The sequence below is a fragment of the Myotis lucifugus genome, unplaced genomic scaffold, assembly GCF_000147115.1.
Source record: "Myotis lucifugus unplaced genomic scaffold, Myoluc2.0 scaffold_550, whole genome shotgun sequence".
Classification (NCBI taxonomy): domain Eukaryota; kingdom Metazoa; phylum Chordata; class Mammalia; order Chiroptera; family Vespertilionidae; genus Myotis; species Myotis lucifugus.
The window spans coordinates 68,666-87,738 of NW_005871598.1; the positions used below are offsets into that span (position 1 = coordinate 68,666).

Below are 19,073 nucleotides of genomic sequence, written 5' to 3' on the forward strand. Positions count from 1 at the left end.
TATTTTTTTTTTATAGGAGGCCAGGGCGCACCCCTACAAAAAAAAAAAATAGAGCTCGGGGGGCGAGGGAGGCATTTTTTTTTTCCCCCCCCCGGGGCGCGGGAGGTGGACGCCTCCTCTTCATGGGCCTTCCGCCCCCCCCCCAGGGGGTGTTTTTGCGGAAAACACACCGGTTTCCCCCCCCCCCCCCCCCCCTTTAAATATATGGGGGCCCCCGGAAAAAACTTTCTTTAAATCCCACCTCCCCCAGACTCTTTCCCCTCCCCCCTTTCTACACCTCCCTGGGTTATACTTTTAGGTCGGGGGGTTCCCACCCAAGTGTGCTGCCCCCCCTCTGGGCCCCCACTCCCCCCCCCGCGGCCGCGGCCCCAACTTCCGGCCCGGACTCCACCCTCCGGCCCAGTCATTCCCGTCACCTTTGTTCCAGGTTCGGGCGGGGCGGGGGAGGGGGGGAGGGGTCGCGGGCTGCCCAGGTCAGACTCTGGGGGGCGGGGGGGGGGAGTGGGGGAGGGGCGTGCTTCCGAGGACCGAGAGCCCGGAGCGGCGCACAGGCCCGCGAAGAGTGTTTAGTTAGCGGCGATTCCCCTCCTCTTCCTCCGCCTCTTCCTCCTCCTGCGCCTTCTCGGGCCGCCTGAGCCAATCCTCTAGGAGGAAGCGGCCTCCAGGGCTTGTTGCTTTGTGCTGCCACCGTGGTGAGGAGTGACCAACACCTTAATTTTTCATCTTTCCTTCAAGACAGTGCATTACTATGACTCAGCGTGTGTGGGAGTCTGTTTTGACTCAGCGTGTGTGGGAGTCTGTTGAATTTGCTGCTCCTTTGGGTGTTCCTGATTGTATCTGTGTGTGTTTCCTCTTTGTGTCTGCATTCTGTGTCCGTGTATGTCTGTCCTGGTGTGTGTGTGTGTGTGTGTGTGTGTGTGTGTGTGTGTGTGTGTGTCTTCTCCTCTGTCTATATAGTGGGTCACTGTGAGCCTGGCCGTTAGCCCTGCATCTGAGTGACCAGCTGTGTCTGGGGTGTTCTGTAACCTGTGTGTTTCTGTGTTTGTGGTGTTTGTATATTTCCCTGTGAGTTTGTGTGTCTGTGCACCCTGGAAACAGCAAATGCACAGGCGATCTCCTCAGGGGTATGGAGAGGACAGTGTGTTCTTCCTCCTCCCGCAGGCTGAGCCCTCAATGCCTCTGCTCTTCCAGGTGTCTGGTGACCCCAGGGATTCATCTCAGGCTCCAGGGATGGATGAAGTGAAGAGTCAGTTCATAGAATCCCAGGCTGTGGGAAGGTGGAGAATTTTGGAGGACTCTGATGACAGACAAGAGGTAATAGAGTGTGGAGGGGGGTGTTTGTGGAGGACTCTGTGCCTTTGTGGAAAAACTGAAGGATCCTGGATCCCTGGAAAGGAAGGAATGTATGTATGCATATGGTGACAACTGAGGGGGAAGACTCCTGGGCCCCTAAACCCCCTCCCCCACCCTCCTCCCATGTGTGGATACACATGGAGAGGGCTGGAGGAGTCAGGTGATACTCCTGGCCCCTGAACAACTGTACATGCATGGCTACACAGGAACACAGGGACCAGGAGAGAGAATTAGGCCCAGTTCTCTCCAATGGGTATAGGGAGAAATATACAGGGACAGCATTTAGCACAGGTTCATGCACAGATTGAATGGAAACCACAGAGAGAATTAGGCCCAGTTCTCTCCAATGGGTATAGGGAGAAATATAGAGGGACAGCATTTAGCACAGGTTCATGCACAGATTGAATGGAAACCACAGGATCACCATTGCTGTTCATGTCAGCATTTTTACAATCAGCCCCACCTGAGCAATGCAAATGATAAAGAGGCTTGGAATCAGGGTAGAGACTGGTGTTAATGTAAAAGAGCATGGATGCTGGAATGCTTGCAGGCTTGCACCCTTCCCAATAGACACTGTTTACATGTGGGTCTTCACCTCCTCTATAGTGGGGGAACTGAGGCAGTCAGGTATTTACCCAGGGTCACACTCAGAAGTGGGTTCTTAGTTTTCTGCCAATGACATCTGACACCTTCTTCTGAGGTTCACTTTGAAATTTGACAATGACAGTTTTGGGCAGCTCGGGGAGAAAGTTCACCTGGATGAGGAGAAAATGAACCATCCTGACTGACTAACATTGTCATTTTCTACAATCCCTATTCATCACCTCTGCCACTGCACAACCCCAAAAGAGGCTGGCACCATGTGGTGGCCTTAATGGGGTCCATCAAGAATGCCAGGTTCTGCCCTAGCTGTTTTGACTCAGTGGATAGAGCATCGGCCTACAGACTGAAGGGTCCCAGGTTCGATTCCCACCAGGGGCACATGCCTGGGTTGCGGGCTCGATCCCCAGTAGGGGGTGTGCAGGAGGCAGCCAATCAGAGATTCTCTCTCATTGATGTTTCCATCTCTCTCTCCTTCTCCCTTCCTCTCTTAAATCAATAAAATATATTTTTTTAAAAAGAATGCCAGGTCTCCTCCTGATCCCATGAAGTTGGCTGCAGCACTGTGATGTGCTTTGACCAATGAAAGGTGGTGGAGTGAATCTTGTCACCACTCACAGTCTGGAACCACTGAGTCTGCCCACCATCTCTGTCCATCTCTCATATACCTAGGAGGTATCTACATGGTGGCTTCCTTTTTATACCAGTCCCAGCAGAACAAGGGAGGACATGTGGCATGAACAAGATACTTTCTTTAATATAATAAGCCACTAAATCTTTGTGGCTGTTTGTTATCTATAATAACACCTACCCAAGCCTAATGGTTATACATTGCCAACTCTACTCTCTAGGAGGCAGCAGAGCCTAACGTTAGAAGCCAGAGCTTCTGTTATTAGAGACACATGGGTTTGACTTCCAGCCTTGACTTTTATTAACTGCATTCATGCAATTTACATTGAAATAATAATGCATGCAAAGCATTGAATCCAGGGACTGCACATGTAGTAAACATTCAGTAACTCTTAGCTCCATAGCTTCACAATGTGTACTGGCTACAAACATTCAAACAGTGTAGGAAATGTCAACTTGTTCGACTACGTAACCTTTTAATTTTTGTTTTTAAACAAATAGAATAGGATTATGTATATTTTCTCATAGCCTGCTTTTCCTCTTAATAATATGATTTTTTTGTTAAAAATAAAAAATATGATGGCTGGAGTGGGTCTGTTGGTTGAGCATAGTCCCAGACAGGGAAAGGTTACCAGTTTGATTCCATGCTGAAGGCAACAATTGGTGTTTATCTTGTTACAGAAAAACCCGAGAAGAACCAAGCAATGCTCAGAGAGTTTGGAGTTACACTTTATTCAGTGCGGTGGGCTTAGAGAAAATGAATTCAAATTCTAAGCAGAGCTACAAGCAGAACTTCCCTTTTTATGAAAGAGCCAGCCCTATGTGCGCTTAGTAGTTATCTCGCTGGTGGCCTTGAAAACTACACAGTTCTATCCAATTAAAAAATGCACCTGGCATGGCATTGGGCGTACAAGGTCTCTGGCCTACAAGGTCAGACAGCTAAGTTTATCTTCCTCATTATTCAAGCAGGCTAAAGCAGACTAGAAAGCAAAGTTATTTTTTTAGAATAAGAGACCGTCTAAAGAATAGCAGAGAATTCCAAACAGTAGTTTTACAAAATAGGGGTTAGCCCGCTCATCCCCCCCCCCCCCCCACACACACACCTTATCCCATCTCAGATAATTCCTGTTTTATTTTTGAAGCTCAATGAGCTGGTTTCTTGGCCCCATCCCTTACAATACCAGACTGGTTAGCATAAAAACAGCACTCTTCCTCAAGGAACAGGCACAGCCCCCCTTTCTCCGCTGTGAGGTCTAGTCCTCTTTAATTCTGGAGAGTAACAGCTGCCAGTGAGTCAATCTGATCCTGTACTGCAACAATACTTTGAGCTATTTTTTCTAAACTGTCAGCAGGGTCCTTGGATTGGCTCTGATAGTAGGAGAGGGAAGTTGCCAGTCCCCCTATTCCAGTGCTAACCCCTGTTGAAATGCCGAGTGTTATAAAGTTCATTGAGGTGCATAAGTTGGAATGGAGGTCCTCCGTGTATTTTATAATGGAAGGACAGACTAGAATCAGACCATGCATGCAGGGAAGTGGGGGCAGCCGTGTAGCTTGTAGATGAGAGGGGAAGGCAGAGCCAGCACTCCCTGGCTAAGGCTGGGTTGGTCTGATTTAAGAGGGAGAGGGTGAGGTTAAGCGTTTGATAGAGATAGTGAGGACTTAGGAAGCTCTCAAGAGGCAGAGTGTAGACCTGAGAGTGGTCGAGATTGAGAGAATTCAGTAACAGTAAAAGAATTAGCCTTAGCTTTATCTTGTTCCTTTGCTGTGTAGGAAGCAGTAACTTTTATGGTGCTTCTGTGTTCCAGCAAGGGCAGAAGAGTTCTCCTCCTGGGACTAGCCTCAGGTTCTGGTGGCACTCATAAAAAGACAATGAAAATTACTAGAAAGATAAAAACAATGATTATTCAGAAATACCAGAGCATTTTGCCTTTAAGAGAAGATAAGAAAGAAAAATTAGTGTAAGGAAGAATTCAGCAGGGTGTTATCTGAATTCTTTGGAGCAGGTTGATCGGCCAGGTCCGTTGTCTTCTTAAGGGTGATCCGCAGCGGGTGTTTCTGGTCAGAGGTCACCTTCCACTCAGGCTGGGTGTCGCTCGGCTGGTTGGCTGCCTTCACCCGGGAGTGGTGGATCCAGGTGTTCAGTCCTGCAACCTTGAGAGCTGTGGGGGTGGTTAGTATGACTGGATAGGGTCCCTTTCAAATTGGCTTAAGGGACTCTGTTTTCCAGTCTTTTACCCAAACCTGATCTCCAGGTTTATAAGGATGTACAGCTGTTCCTAGAGAGATGTAACCCACCTGTGGACCTCAAAAACAGTTTTTCCAAGTCCTTGTAGTTGCTTCTGGATTTTTAAGTTTCCTATTTCCCCCAAATCTCTCTCTGGCCGAATTAAGGGAGGGGGTCTACCATATAGAATTTCAAAGGGAGAGAAGCCTACCCTGGCCCTCGGGGCACAGCATACCCACAGGAGTATAAAAGGCAAGATATCTGTCCAGGGTAGGGTTGTCTCTTGGCATAGCTTAGCCATAGCCTGCTTTAGAGTATGGTTCATGCGCTCTACTTTCCCTGAACTCTGAGGCCTGTAAGCTGTATGTAGGTTCTATCTAATTCCTAAAGTCTTAGTTACCTGTTGTACTATTTCTGCTACAAAGGCTGGGCCATTATCAGACCCTATGGTCAGAGGCATTCCATACTGCGGAATTATGTCCTTTAGCAATGCCTTAGTGACTTCTCTCGCCTTTTCTGTGCGAGTGGGATATGCCTTGACCCAGCCTGAAAAGGTGCAAAGAAAGACTAGTAGGTATTTATTTCCTCTGCTAGGCCCTACTTCTGTAAAGTCTACTTCTAAGTCCTCAAAGGGAGTTTGCCCGCAGCGCTGAACTCCTATCGGTCCCACAGAACCCTGTTTGGCATTGTTCTGGGCACAGAGGAGGCAACGCTGAGAAACTGAGGCACAGAAGGAGGGAAGACGGGCAATTAGGTAGTATCTGCCTAACAAAGCTTCTAGAGCAGTCTTTCCTAAATGAGTAAGTTCATGCTGCTGGAGGACTAACTTATGGGCTAACTGTTCTGGGACATAGACCCTATGATCTGGGAGTATCCGCCAACCTTCTTTTGTTCTTTTGTCCCCTTCTTGCTGGGCCCATTCCTCCTCCTGAGGAGTGTATTTTGGAGGTTCAGGTAATTCGGGGGCCAACATGATCCGTGCCGGTGCTGCTTGTTCTTTGGCAGCCTGCTTTGCTGCTGCGTCTGCACGCTGGTTTCCTTCTGACACTGAGTCTTTCCCTTTCCAGTGACCTTTGCAATGAATGACGGCTATTTCTTTAGGCTCCCAAACTGCTTCTAGTAACTTTAAAATCTCATTTTGATTTTTTATTCCTTTTCCTCCCGCTATCAGGAGCCCCCTTTCCTTGTATATAGCCCCATGAATATAGCGAAGGCATAGCGTGAATCAGTGTAGATGTTGGCACGCTTATCCTTACTGAGTTCTAAGGCTCTGGCGAGGGCCCAAAGTTCTGCCCTCTGCACTGACCATCCTTCAGGCAGGGCCTGTGCCTCAGTTGTCTCAAAGTTTGATACCACTGCATATCCGGCTCGTCTTTTTTCTTCATCTAAGAAGCTACTGCCATCTGTGAACAATACTAAGTCTGGATTCTTTAGGGGCTTATCTGTTAGATCTGGCCAGCTAGAGTAAACCTCCTCTAGGACTTCTAGGCAATCATGCTCAGGGGCCCCCTCAGCAATGGGTAGAAAGGTAGCAGGATTAAGAGTTCTTACTGCTTCTAGTCGTACCCTTGGATTTTCACATAACAGTCCTTGGTATTGAGTCATCTGAGCATGAGTTAGCCAGTTCTGTCCCCTAGCTTCCATTAGGGTAATAACAGAATGAGGTACTTTTACATTTAAGTTTTGTCCCAGGGTAAGCTTATCTGCTTCTTTGACTAATAATGCTGTGGCTGCAAGGACCCTGAGACACGAGGGCCACCCGGAGGCAACTGGGTCAATCTGCTTGGAGGGATAGGCTACTGGTCTTTGCCAGGGTCCAAACTCCTGTGTTAGAACGCCTAGGGCTACCCCGCTGCTCTCATGTGTGAAGAGATTAAAGTCCCATGTCACATCTGGTAGCCCTAGTGCCCAGGCCTCCGTGAGCTTTGCCTTTATGGTGATAAAGGCTTTCTCCTGCTCGGGGCCCCAATCAATGGGTGCCTTCTCTTCCCCTTTTAAAGCTTCATAGAGAGGCTTGGCCAGGTCTGAAAACCCTGGGATCCAGATTCGACAGAACCCTGCTGCTCCCAGGAATTCCCGAATCTGCCGCCAGGTGCTAGGGACTGGTATGGCACATACTGCCTGCTTTCTTTCAGTCTCTAGCCTTCGTTTTCCTTGGGTGATTTGGAAGCCTAGATACTTGACTTCCTTCTGACAAATCTGTGCCTTTTTCTTGGACACTCTGTAACCTGTTTCAGTTAACAGTCTCAGGAGGGCTCGTGTCCCCTCCCAGCACTGAGCTCATGTGGAGCTGGCTAGTAGGAGGTCGTCTACATATTGAAGTAGAACACACCCCAAGTCCTGTCCTGGGAACTTAGATCAGATGCTAGTGCTCCACTAAAGAGAGTAGGGGAGTTTTTGAATCCTTGTGGAAGTCTGGTCCAGGTGACTGCTCCTTGGCCCCTGTAGTTGGGTTTTCCCACTCAAAAGCAAAAAGGGACTGGCTGAAGGGGACTAATCGGAGGCAGAAAAAGGCATCTTTTAGATCTAGGCATGTAAACCATTCCGCTTCTGATGGAATGAGTCCTAGAAGTATGTAGGGGTTTGGCAGCGCCGAATGCAAGGTTATAACGGCCTCATTAACAGCCTGCAAATCCTGAACCGGCCGGTAGTTATTACTTCTAGGCTTTTTGACAGGCAAGAGGGGAGTATTCCATGGTGACTGGCATCTTTTAAGGAGTCCCCACTGAAGTAGCCGGTCTAAGTGGACCTGAATTCCTAGACTTGCCTCCCTTGGAATTGGATATTGGCGGGTTTTGACAGGCTGTGCCCCAGGCTTTAAGTCAATTAGTATCGGGGCATGGTCTTTGGCCAGGCCAGGGGGATTTCCTTCTGCCCAGACCAGTGGAAATTCTTCCTCTAATTCAGGCTCTAAAGGTGCGGCCTTTGACTGAGGGGCATAAAGTCTCCATTCTTCCTCCTGGGGCACTGCTAAGGACAGGATCATTGGAGAAGTCTCCTCACCTAGGCGCAGCTGTGCCGAGCCATCTGGGGCAAAGGTGATCTCTGCCCCCATTTTGGCTAAAAGGTCTCTACCCATCAGAAATACTGGACAATCTGGCAAGCACAGGAATTCATGAATTACTCGGTGGCTGCCAAGTTGGCATTGGCGAGGCCGGCAGAATGGTCTATGAGTCTCGTCTCAAGTAGCTCCAATAATGGTGACTTTCTTTCCTGAAAGAGGTGCTACTTTCTGTGTGACTGCTGAGTGTTCCGCTCCCATATCAACCATAAAGTCCACAGTCTGGCCCCCAATTTTCATTCTGACCATGGGCTCGTGGGAGCCCAGCTGAAAAGAGCCTGGTCTGTCCTCGTCAGAGTCAGCTGCTGCCAGCCCAATAAGGTCTGCTTCAGGTGGCTCTGGTTGATAGTGACTGAGTAGAAAAGGGGGCCCTGTTTTCTTGCTTGGCTGTTTAGGACATTCCTTTTTCCAGTGCCCTGTTTCCTTACAATAGGCACACTGGTCCCGTCTCAGGCTTGCTCTTCCTTTCCCTCCTGATCTGTATTCTTTTTTTTTTTTAATATATTTTATTGGTTTTTTACAGAGAGGAAGAGAGAGGGATAGAGAGTTAGAAACATCGATGAGAGAGAAACATCGATCAGCTGCCTCCTGCATACCCCCTACCGGGGTTGTGCCCGCAACCAAGGTACATGCCCTTGACCGGAATCGAACCTGGGACCCTTCGGTCTGCAGGCCGAGGCTCTATCCACTGAGCCAAACCAGTCAGGGCGTGATCTGTATTCTTGCTTCCCTTTTTGGGCTGTCTGGGGGCCCGAACCTCTGAAAGCCACTGCTATTACATTGGCCCTTCTTTGTATTCTCTTTTCTCCTGCCTGCTTTTCCTTAGCCTGCTCCTGCCCTACCTGCCTCTTCACTCCTGCTACCAAAACCTTACTCTGTCCCTTCTTACACACACAGAACCGGGCCCAAGGTGGCAAAGCTTGAGCAATTTCTAACCAGCTGTCTATGTAGGGAAACTGATCTGGGTGTCCAGGGTCTCCTGTGACTACATTCCAGACCGCCCTGACCAATCCTTCATCTAAAGAGCCTTCCGAGGGCCAGCCGACCCCGAAGGCTGGCCATTCTACTTCACAGAATTTCCTCAATGTTTCAGTACTCATTTTAATTCCATAATCCCCATTGAATCCCTTTCTAAAATGTTTCAACATGCAATTGAGAACAGTGGGTTTACTTTGTCCCGACCTCATGATGATCGGTGGCAAAAGACAGACAAGGGAGGGGGTGACCCGTTTTCACAGATCCTCACCCAGATACCCGCCTGGCCGCGTCCCTTGGGAGCTTAGATTCATCTTAGCTAAGGTGCACCCGTATAAACCCCGGGCCTGGTCACCTCCATGTGGGGGTGAGTCACCATTATGCCATATGACGAATTGCGGAACCGCAGGTTGGGGCCCACTCGGACTCCGTAACCGAAGTCGTGGAGCCACACAAAGGAGAGGAGAGGGCAGGCCCCCTCCCTCCACACTCACACACTTTCACCAGACATTCACTCAGAGTTTAAACAATCCACCCAATTTCTGACTAATTGCCTAAGGAAACCCTATGGCTTCCCGGGAGGTGATCAAGCTCTCCTTCCACTCACTCAGAGTGGGCCTGACTGACTGGGGCCCCTACCTTACCGATTCTGTCGACAGGTCCAGAGGTGTCCATCCATGCTCTCCAGATACTGGCCGGGTCCTGGCTGAGGTCCAGGAGCGCCTGGAGTCCCTGGTTTAATTCTGCTAAGATCAGCAGGGCGCGCCTTTCAGAGGCTTGTCCAGTTCCCCCCCCCCCCCCCCGGGCCCCAAACCCGGTCCAATCACCAGAGGACAAAAAGGCCAAGCATGGGTTGGTCTTCCGAGTCAGGGAACCAATAACAGAAAAACCCGGAGAAGAACCAAGCAATGCTCAGAGAGTTTGGAGTCACACTTTATTCACCGCGGTGGTCTTAGAGAAAATGAATTCAAATTCTAAGCAGAGCTACAAGCAGAACTTCCCTTTTTATGAAAGAGCCAGCCCTATGTGCGCTTAGTAGTTATCTCGCTGGTGGCCTTGAAAACTACACAGTTCTATCCAATTAAAAAATGCACCTGGCATGGCATTGAGCATATCTAGTCTCTGGCCTACAAGGTCAGACAGCTAAGTTTATCTTCCTCATTATTCAAGCAGGCTAGAAAGCAAAGTTATTTTTTTAGAGTAAGAGGCTGTCTAGCCAAAACCGGTTTGGCTCAGTGGATAGAGCGGCGGCCTGCGGACTGAAAGGTCCCGGGTTCGATTCCGGTCAAGGGCATGTACCTGGGTTTTGGGCACATCCCCAGTAGGAGGTGTGTAGGAGGCAGCTAATCGATGTTTCTCTCTCATCAATATTTCTAACTCTCTATCTCTCTCCCTTCCTCTCTGTAAAAAATCATTAAAATATATTTAAAAAAAAAAAAAAAGAGGCTGTCTAAAGAATAGCAGAGAATTCCAAACAGTAGTTTTACAAAATAGGGGTTAGCCTTCTCAATCTCTTTACCTTTCCTTTCCCCTCTCCCTAAAAATCAAATAAAAAATTAAACAACATAACCATTTAGATTTGTGGTCCTTGGGAATAATTAAAATAATGCTTTTCACATGTGGGAAAATTCAGAGCTTCATGGAATCTGAAATAGTATCTCAAAAGATCAGTTGCAGACACTTCCCAGAAATCTGGGACCAGTCCCCAAATCCTAAAGTTGTCATTCCCCAGTGCCACTGGAGCGCCCCAACACCAATGTTTGCATTGATCAGTCAGTGACTAAGATCCTAATGCCATCTGTTGGGCCTGAAAAAGTAAGTTACCCAAAGGACAATGCACCCAATGATGGCTGCATTTAGCCAACGAAAGCCCAGGACAGGTTTATATACCAGTGTTGATTGGTTTGGGTATTACCGCTACTTTCTCAAAGTGTTCATTCTGAGCTCTTTGTTCTGTTAATGAAGTCAGAGGCTCCAGTGCTGAGTCACAACTAGGACAAGGCATCAGAAGCAGCATCCCCTTTGTGCAGTGGTTTGTCTATAGCTTGATGAGCAGCAGCAGCCAGTATTGAGGCCTATGTTCCTCCCAGACTCTGCTTTGCTTGCAGAGTTCTACTAGCCTCACTCCATTTACCCTCCATCCTTGGGTGCTGGTGCCTATCAGGTCTTGAAACCCAGGTCACTGAATCCAAAACAGTGAGTCGCTTGTGGGTGATACATGTTGTGATGGGGGAAAGAGGGTGACAGGCTACAATGACACCCTGTAAGGTTTTGGTTGATGTGGCTGAGTTGGGAGGATTCTGGAATCTTGGGCCTGTTTTGTACTTAAGGGCAACAGAGAAAATAAAGCAAATTTTTGAATGAGAAGTTTTAGTTTCATTCTCAGGAACCTAGGACCATGGATGGTGGAGAATAAAAGAGGGACATTGTCTGAAGTAGAGTTCTAAACTTTTCCCAAAGGCTCAGAGGAAGAACAAACTAGAAGGGAGAGGATACCCTTTGAGGATAGAAAGGAGAACTCCTTTGAAAGATAAGAAACTAGGCAAGAATGTGCACTGAAGGCTGAAGCCCTGAGGTAATGCAGGCATCTCCAGGTGACTTGGCCTGGGGCTGGCAAACATACTGAGCAGCCTGAGCCCACGGATCCTGGCGGTGGTTGCCAGGTTCTCAACAGACATTTTTCTTTCCACAGATTCCTGCTAGTACAGAATCGCTTAGGGATACTGATTTGTGCAGCTTATTTCAGGGCCTCACACTCCTGTGGTGTATGAGATAGTGGAGTCTTGGGACTGTCCTGCCACTCTTCCAGTCTTTGGGCCTGGGAACCTTAAGCAAACACACTAAGTCCAGAACCCTAAGTCCAGGTCTCGAGTTGTATGAAGTGCTCCCAGATATTGGCAACCTGTGGAATGAGATGCAGGAGGTCCTCCCAGGTAAATGTGCAAATGTGCAAATGTGCAAATGCTTGGAGTAAAGACTGAGTTGGTTTAGGGACATGCAGGTATCCTTTTTTATTTTTCTAAAAAAATAAAAGTGGTAACAGTGGGACAGGAGTCAGGCCTAGAGGAGCTTTGTCACAACTTGGGATTTGGTTCTCCAGGTGATGGGATCATTGGGATAATTAGAGCAGTGGAGTCAGGTGATCTGACCCAGGTCTCATTAGATTCCCTGTGTCTGCAGCATGATGAACAATATGCCTTTGAGGGAGGTGGTAGGAAGACAAAGAAAGAAGTTGCTATGTTGGTCTTGGTGAGTGTGATGGTAACTTGCCCTTGTGGAGGGGAAGTCGCAGTTGCATTCTGGATTAGTATTTTAGGTGTGGACATCTGGATTTTCTAATTTTGTGTTTGGGAAAGAGGAAGGTAATATTCAATGATGAAGTGAAGGTATGAAATTAGCAGCTGGAGGTATGGAATCAACATCAATTGAGATGGAGAAAGTCATAGATTAATGTTTATTGGGGATACAAAAACTTTTATTTTTGATCTGTTAGATTATTTCAGAGAGCATTTTATGAGCATCTAGAACTCTGATGAACAGTTCAATATGAAGACTTCTTTAAAAAAGGTAGTGGAAAATTTATGGGGGGAGTTCTAGATCACCTTTTGTGTTTTGTTATGTTTGTCTGTAATTGGATGCTAAATAGTATTTCAAAGATGATAAAACTGGGGTTGGTCCATATTTACTTCTCTAAACTCTTACCATGATTTTTTTGGTGACCATTGGTATGGCCTGGGGAGTTGCAGTCAATTTGGTGGAATTGCGGGCATGAGACTCACTGAGCATGGGTTAGAGAGACATAGGTGATGGGACTTGAATGATGAAGACTATGACTCGTGAAGGGACATCAAGTGCAGCACAGGTGAAGGTGGGCTCTGGATATCTGAGATCTGATGTGGTTCTCAATCAGGGAGGGAGGGCTTTATATAAGGATTCAAGGCTGCTTCTCTGAGTGTGGACTACCAAAGTTGAGGAAGTACCTCATCCATTTTGAATTGACCAGGCATTCATTTTCTAGGCCACAACATGCCAAGTAACGAGTAGGAGGTTAAGAAGATGACTATGGGGGATAGGGCTGTGGGAGTGCAGGTGTGAGAGAGGTGTGCTAGAAAGACTGATGTGCACTTGGAGAGGGTATGTTAATTCATGGCAATAGGGTCTTTACATTGACTAAAGAGTGAATGAAAGGTGAATCCATTTTGGGGGGTGCTTGGCTGATATAATAAGTGGAATTTTAGTGTAATTGTCTGAAAAGAGGGGTGTTGCCATGCTACATGCAATATACAGAGCTTAGGTGTTATGTATTTACACACCTGTCAATTGTTGAGGGCTGATACAGTGACCATTAGGAACACTATAGCATACATCAGTGTCACCTGGGCTTGAAAATCTCCACTGGCATTAGGAAGGCAGAGGGTAGGAGAGAAATACTTTACAGAATGGTGATTTAGAATTTTGGAAAAGAAGGTGATTGGGACAAAACCTGGCCTCATTACAGTGTATTTGTTTTCTTTGAAGTTGTGACTCTGGGAAATAGGCTGTGTGAGAGGAGTGTGTTTCAAAGAACTGTATTTCAAAGAATTAGTGCAAAGTGATGGACTCAGCATCCTGGAATTGAGTTCCAAATGGTGAAGTGTGATGCCATGCTTTTTTGGGTCTTGGAGGACAATCTGGGGCACTTCAAGGGAATGTCTGATAAAACCAATGACAAATCATTCACACTCTCTTCATGGCCAAAATCTCTCCCTACCTTATGTTGGGGACATCAACTGTATTGTTAAGAGGAAGTATGGCCTACATGTGAGGCCCAGAACTCAGATATCTTCTATCTGCTTATCAGCCTTTATTGTTGTGGGAAGACAAAGTATCAGTTGGAACATAAGAAGAGAGTTACTTTGATGGGACAGAGGCCTGATACCTCCTTTGATGAAGGTAGTAGAGGGAGAGATGTGGAGGGATGGGTGTGGAAGGTGGGGAGTATGATAAACATAAAATCATAGGAGAGATGCTGATCATGGGTCACCTGTCCCCATTATAACAGGATATGAACTTTGAGGACGTGGCCATTGCCTTCTCTCAGGAGGAGTGGGGACTGCTTGATGAGGATCAGAGACATCTATACTACGATGTGATGCTGGAAGTTTTTGCACTTATATCATCTGTAGGTAAGACTTTCACATTCTCCTACTGTCCTGAGGTTATGGCCTCTCTACCTTTTTTCTCCAGATGTAACTTTCTCCCTCCCACAGCCAAACCAGGGGCTCTGCCAATTTTCCCCACATTCTTGTAAAATGTGCTGTGGATGCCAGTGCTGAGCTGTGTGGAGAGCCCTGAGCAATGGACTCACCAAGCACCCCTAACCCCATTGCCTCAGAGTGTGCAGGGAGTGTGTAGAAGTCCCCAGTCTTGCAGACAGTTTAATGGGACCCACCTTAACTTCCATTTCCTGGGAGAGTGACTATGTCTAGATCCCTGGCTTCCACTTCTGCACCCTTCCTCCTGCTAAAGATCATTGGTGACTGCCTGTGCCTGGTTATGGTCTTTACTTACATGAACCATGGGCAGTTCTTGAGAGACTCTCCTTCCATTGTTTGTAATATTCTCTTCCCCAAATACTGTTGCATGCTGAGCTGCCCTGGGCCAGTGCTGGCTGCTCACCTCTGTTGTCTTTCATTAATACTTGGAATATTTAGGTTTTATGTAATTTTACAGTGGAAAGTGCAGGGAGAACCCTGGTTTTTTACAGGGTGAACATGCAGGATGGTCTCAGAGGAGGCCTGGCCTTGTTGAGTGGCAAATGGGGAAAAGATAACATTTTGCATCACCTGTCCCCCTGCAAGGCTTTCTCTGCATTATTCTCCAACATTGACCTGCACATGTGTTATGAGGTGCACATACATGCTTAAGTAGACCTCAAACACAAGCTATTCATTTATTGAATTTTACTTGGAATAAGATGTAACCAACATTCTACACAGCTTGCTCATGTCACTAGCAGAGAAGCCCTGCTGAATGCTGTTAGCAGAAGAATGAGTGTGTGATCCCTCTTGTGTTCCATGTAGTGCCTGCCATGTTTGTATCATATTTCATTTGAGGTGTTTATTGTTTTTGATCTTCAGTAGCCCAGAACTTCATAGCAGCATCTTGTAAATCCTTCTTGCAAATATTTTCCAAGGTAACATGTGCAACATACTTTTGTAATGGAATTTCCCCCGTCACCACAGTCAACATTCATTTTCTCATCATTTTTTGGTTTTCAGGTTGTTGGCATAAAACAGAAAAGGAGGACACCTGTTCTGATGAGAGTATTTCTGTACAAGGAGAGTCAAAATTCATGGCTTCTAAGACAGCTACAGCAACCCAGAAGACCCATCTCTGTAAACGATGTTTCTCAGTTTTAAAAGTTATTCTGCACCTGACTGAGTCACAAGCAGCATACATTGAGCAGAAAGCCTTCTTCAGTGACAAATCTGTGAGAAACTTCTCTTCCAATGTAAACCATCACCAGCAACAGAGGGATACCAGTGGAGAGAAGCCCTGGGAAGAAGCTATGGATGGGGCCTCCTTTGTGACCAGCTGCACCTTCTACTTATCAGGGGTGCCTTCAACCACTAGAGAGACTGGGAAACACTGGCCAGCCAGCTCAGGGCTGTTGCAGCCCCAGGCAACTCTTAATACCGAGGAGCCTCACAGTGGCAGTGAGACTTCACAGAAATTTCTCAGTGGAAAAAGTCATCAACAGTGGAGCAAACGTGAAAATGCTGCAAACCACAGACATAAATTTGTTCAATATCAGGATGTCTGCTCTGGTGAAGTGAAATATGAGTGTAACAAATGTGGTAAAGTTTTTAGATGTATTATTAACATCAATCAACATAGGGGAGGTCACACTGGAGAAAAGTCCTATGAGTGTAGTAATTGTGGTAAGTCATTCAGCAAAAGCTATAATCTCATTGAACATCAGAAAATTCACACTGGAGAAAAACCTTATGAGTGTAGTGAATGTGGGAAATCTTTTAGGTACAATAGTCACCTCCTTAATCACAAAAGAGTTCACACTGGGGAAAAGCCGTATAAATGTAGTGAGTGTGGGAAGTCCTTCAGTCATAACTCTAACCTCATTAAACACCACAGAGTTCACACTGGAGAAAAGCCATATGAGTGCAGTGATTGTGGGAAGTTCTTCACTCAAAGCACTAACCTCAGTCAACACCACAGAGTTCACACTGGGGAAAAGCCATATGAGTGTAGTGATTGTGGGAAGTCCTTCAGTCAAAGCTCTAACCTCAGTCAACACCACAGAGTTCACACTGGAGAAAAGCTGTATCAATGTAGTGATTGAGGGACGTCCTTCAGTCAAAGCTCTAACCTCATTCAACATCACAGTTCACACTGGAGAAAAACATTTTGAGTGTAGTGGATGTGGGAAATCTTTTAGGTACAATAATCACCTCCTTAAACACAAAAGAGTTCACACTGGAGAAAAACCTTTTGAGTCTAGTGTGTGTGGGAAATATTTTAGCCACAAACATAGTCTGTTCACACACCTGAGAGTTCACACTGGAGAAAAGCCTTAAATGTCCAGATCATATTTTATCTTTCTCACTCAGAATGAAAACACTGAAGGAGATACTTTGGGACCCATTTACCAAATATAAACTCCTTTTGTCAAAACATACACTCTGCTAGATTCTTCATAAGCTTCAAGTACAAATGAGGCTTGAAGGATCTGCATTTGCCAACCTGCCCAGACCTAATACCCGATTGATGTCACTGCATATATTTGTGGCTGAAACAATTTCACCTCTACCACCTGAAGAATGTGCATTGGTAACATCACCTGTGTGCTCAGGGGAAATATATTCTGTGTTCTCACTTGTGCTTGAGGAAATTATGATTATTATGACCTCTTAGCAGTATCTTCATTCCTTTATCTCTGACTAGGGAATGCACCTGACCCAGGGTTCATCCAGAGCACCTGTCCTCAGCTAAGAAGTGCTATTTCTGACAGGGACATTGTAGTTCTCACATTAGCTTGATGAATTATTTCAGGTTCTAATTCACCAACCTGCAAACTGCTTGCTGTCCTCTGCTCCTTTTATGTTTTTGTAAAGTTGTTTTTTTCTTTTATACCTTTAATTCATTTGTTCTATTCACTGCCTGGGATGATTGGAATGGAAAGTTGTGATCTGTCAGCATGGAGAGATAAATGGATATGGTGTGGTCCCAAACTTTTGTGCTTTGGACGTCATAGCATGATAGCAGAAAATTCCTCTTTGTCTAATATTGGCTAATTTTGTATTGCTGACCAAGGCCTTAAATGAAAGTGTACATGACTTTTTGTTTTTAATTTGAAGTTTGGTGTCTCCATTATTGGTGAGGTCAATGGTCATCCTAAAGAGGAGGCCTTCATTGTGCTTATACAAACAATATGAATTATGATCTCTGTTCACAATATCCTATATAATAAAAGGCTAATATGCAAATTATCCCCTCGGGAGTTCAACCGCTCACTATAACGTGCACTGACCACCAGGGGGCGGTGCAGAACGAAGGAAGGCCCCCAGCTGGCAGCCAGGAGAAGGAAGGCCCCGGCCAGCAATCTGAAGCCCCCAATCAGCCTTGATTTTCAGCCAGTTCTAGGGACCCTACCTGTGCACAAATTTCGTGCACCGGGACTCTAGTGTATTATATAAGTTTCAACAATGTTTAGAGAACTACTCTATACATGCTCCAAAGAGGACATGTGCCATGATGTATGAAATTCCATAGACTGTTGTCACTTGTAATACTCTGAGGTGGAATTAGTATTGGGACAGAAACACTGTTTTCATGGAAATGGGAGAGACTATAGTTAAATGAGATGAAAAGTGCCTCTTCTTGACATAAATCCAAAATTATTCCAGGGCCTCTGGCTCGTATGATCATTTAGGACATTCTGAGGACCTCCATAACTATTTCCTGTAGCTGAAGCCATTGGCAGAAAAAATAATATAAAAGTGGTGTGGATTCCCCTGGCCCCTATAGGGTGTTCACCTCAAGGTTGTTGCTCAACAGGCAAGAACTCAAAGATAGAGGAAGGATAATCCTATAATGAATCCCAGTTTGTGTCTTTTGTAACCACTCAGCACTCCTGTTGGTTCTGATGGCAATAATCTACACTGCTTGCCAATATTTCCTGCCACTGAGGCAAGGCTCTTCCTCCCAGAATAGGAAAACTGACATACAACAAACTGCCCTTTTCTAATGTGTACTATTTGGTGAGCTTTGATGTACATATAAAGCTGTGAAACCATCATACATGAAACAAACTTATCTGTCACCAATATACACAGTGGAGCAAAAATAGATTTACAATTTTGAGCACCCAAAACACAGAGTTTTTAAAAAATATTTTAAACATTACTTATATTGTTTCTTTTAGGGAAATGGAAGGGAGGTGAATGAGAGAGAAACATCTATATGAAAGAGATACATTAATCACTGCCTCCTGCTCTCCCCTACTGGGGTTTGAGGAGGGCTTGTGCCCTGACCTGTTCTAGTGACCTTTAAGTGTGGGGGTGATGCCCAACAGACTGAGTGACACTGGCCAGGGCAGAGTACATTCTTGTATTATTATTTGTTAATTATTGTATTAATTTCCATACCAATAACTCTTTTGGCACACCCTATATTTACCTCCTGCCCCTTTATAATCTCTTTATTTCTCCAGTCCTCCTTGCAAGTATTGATTTTCCTTCCATTACAATGCATTAGTTCATATTTTTATAATTTTATAGGCACTATAATGTGTGTACTCTTTAACAAATATTGGTTTTCTTCATGCTGCACAGTTATTTTGAGATTCAATACAAATGCTTATGTGAATAGTTAATTTTTTACTGCTGAGTAGTATTGTGATCTGTGAATTACCACTTTATCTATTGATCTGTCTATGATTTTGGTCATTTCCAGCTTTGGGATATTATAAATAAATCGGCTAGGAATATTTGCATTAACTTCTTTTTTAAAATATATTTTTATTGATTTCAGAGAGGAAGGGAGAGGGAGAGAGAGATGGAAACATCAATGATGAGAGAACATCACTGATCGGCCTCCTGCACGCCCCTTACTGAGGATCAAGCCCACAACCTGGGCACATGCTCTTGACCAGAATCAACCCCAGGACCCTTCAATCATCGGGCTGATGCTCTACCCACTGAACTAAACCGGCCAGGGCCTTTCACTTTA

At 45.9% G+C, this 19,073-nt stretch overlaps 1 protein-coding gene across 1 annotated transcript; it reads left to right on the forward strand.

Moving 5' to 3' along the window:
* Nucleotides 1-672: 672 nt before the first annotated feature.
* On the forward strand, nucleotides 673-18,841 carry LOC102421629 (zinc finger protein interacting with ribonucleoprotein K-like). The gene is given in 4 exon segments (XM_023745497.1): nucleotides 673-692; nucleotides 1,192-1,314; nucleotides 13,885-14,008; nucleotides 15,104-18,841. Coding segments are annotated over 3 exon segments (1,359 nt in total). The 5' UTR covers nucleotides 673-692; nucleotides 1,192-1,230; the 3' UTR covers nucleotides 16,255-18,841.
* Nucleotides 18,842-19,073: the final 232 nt, after the last annotated feature.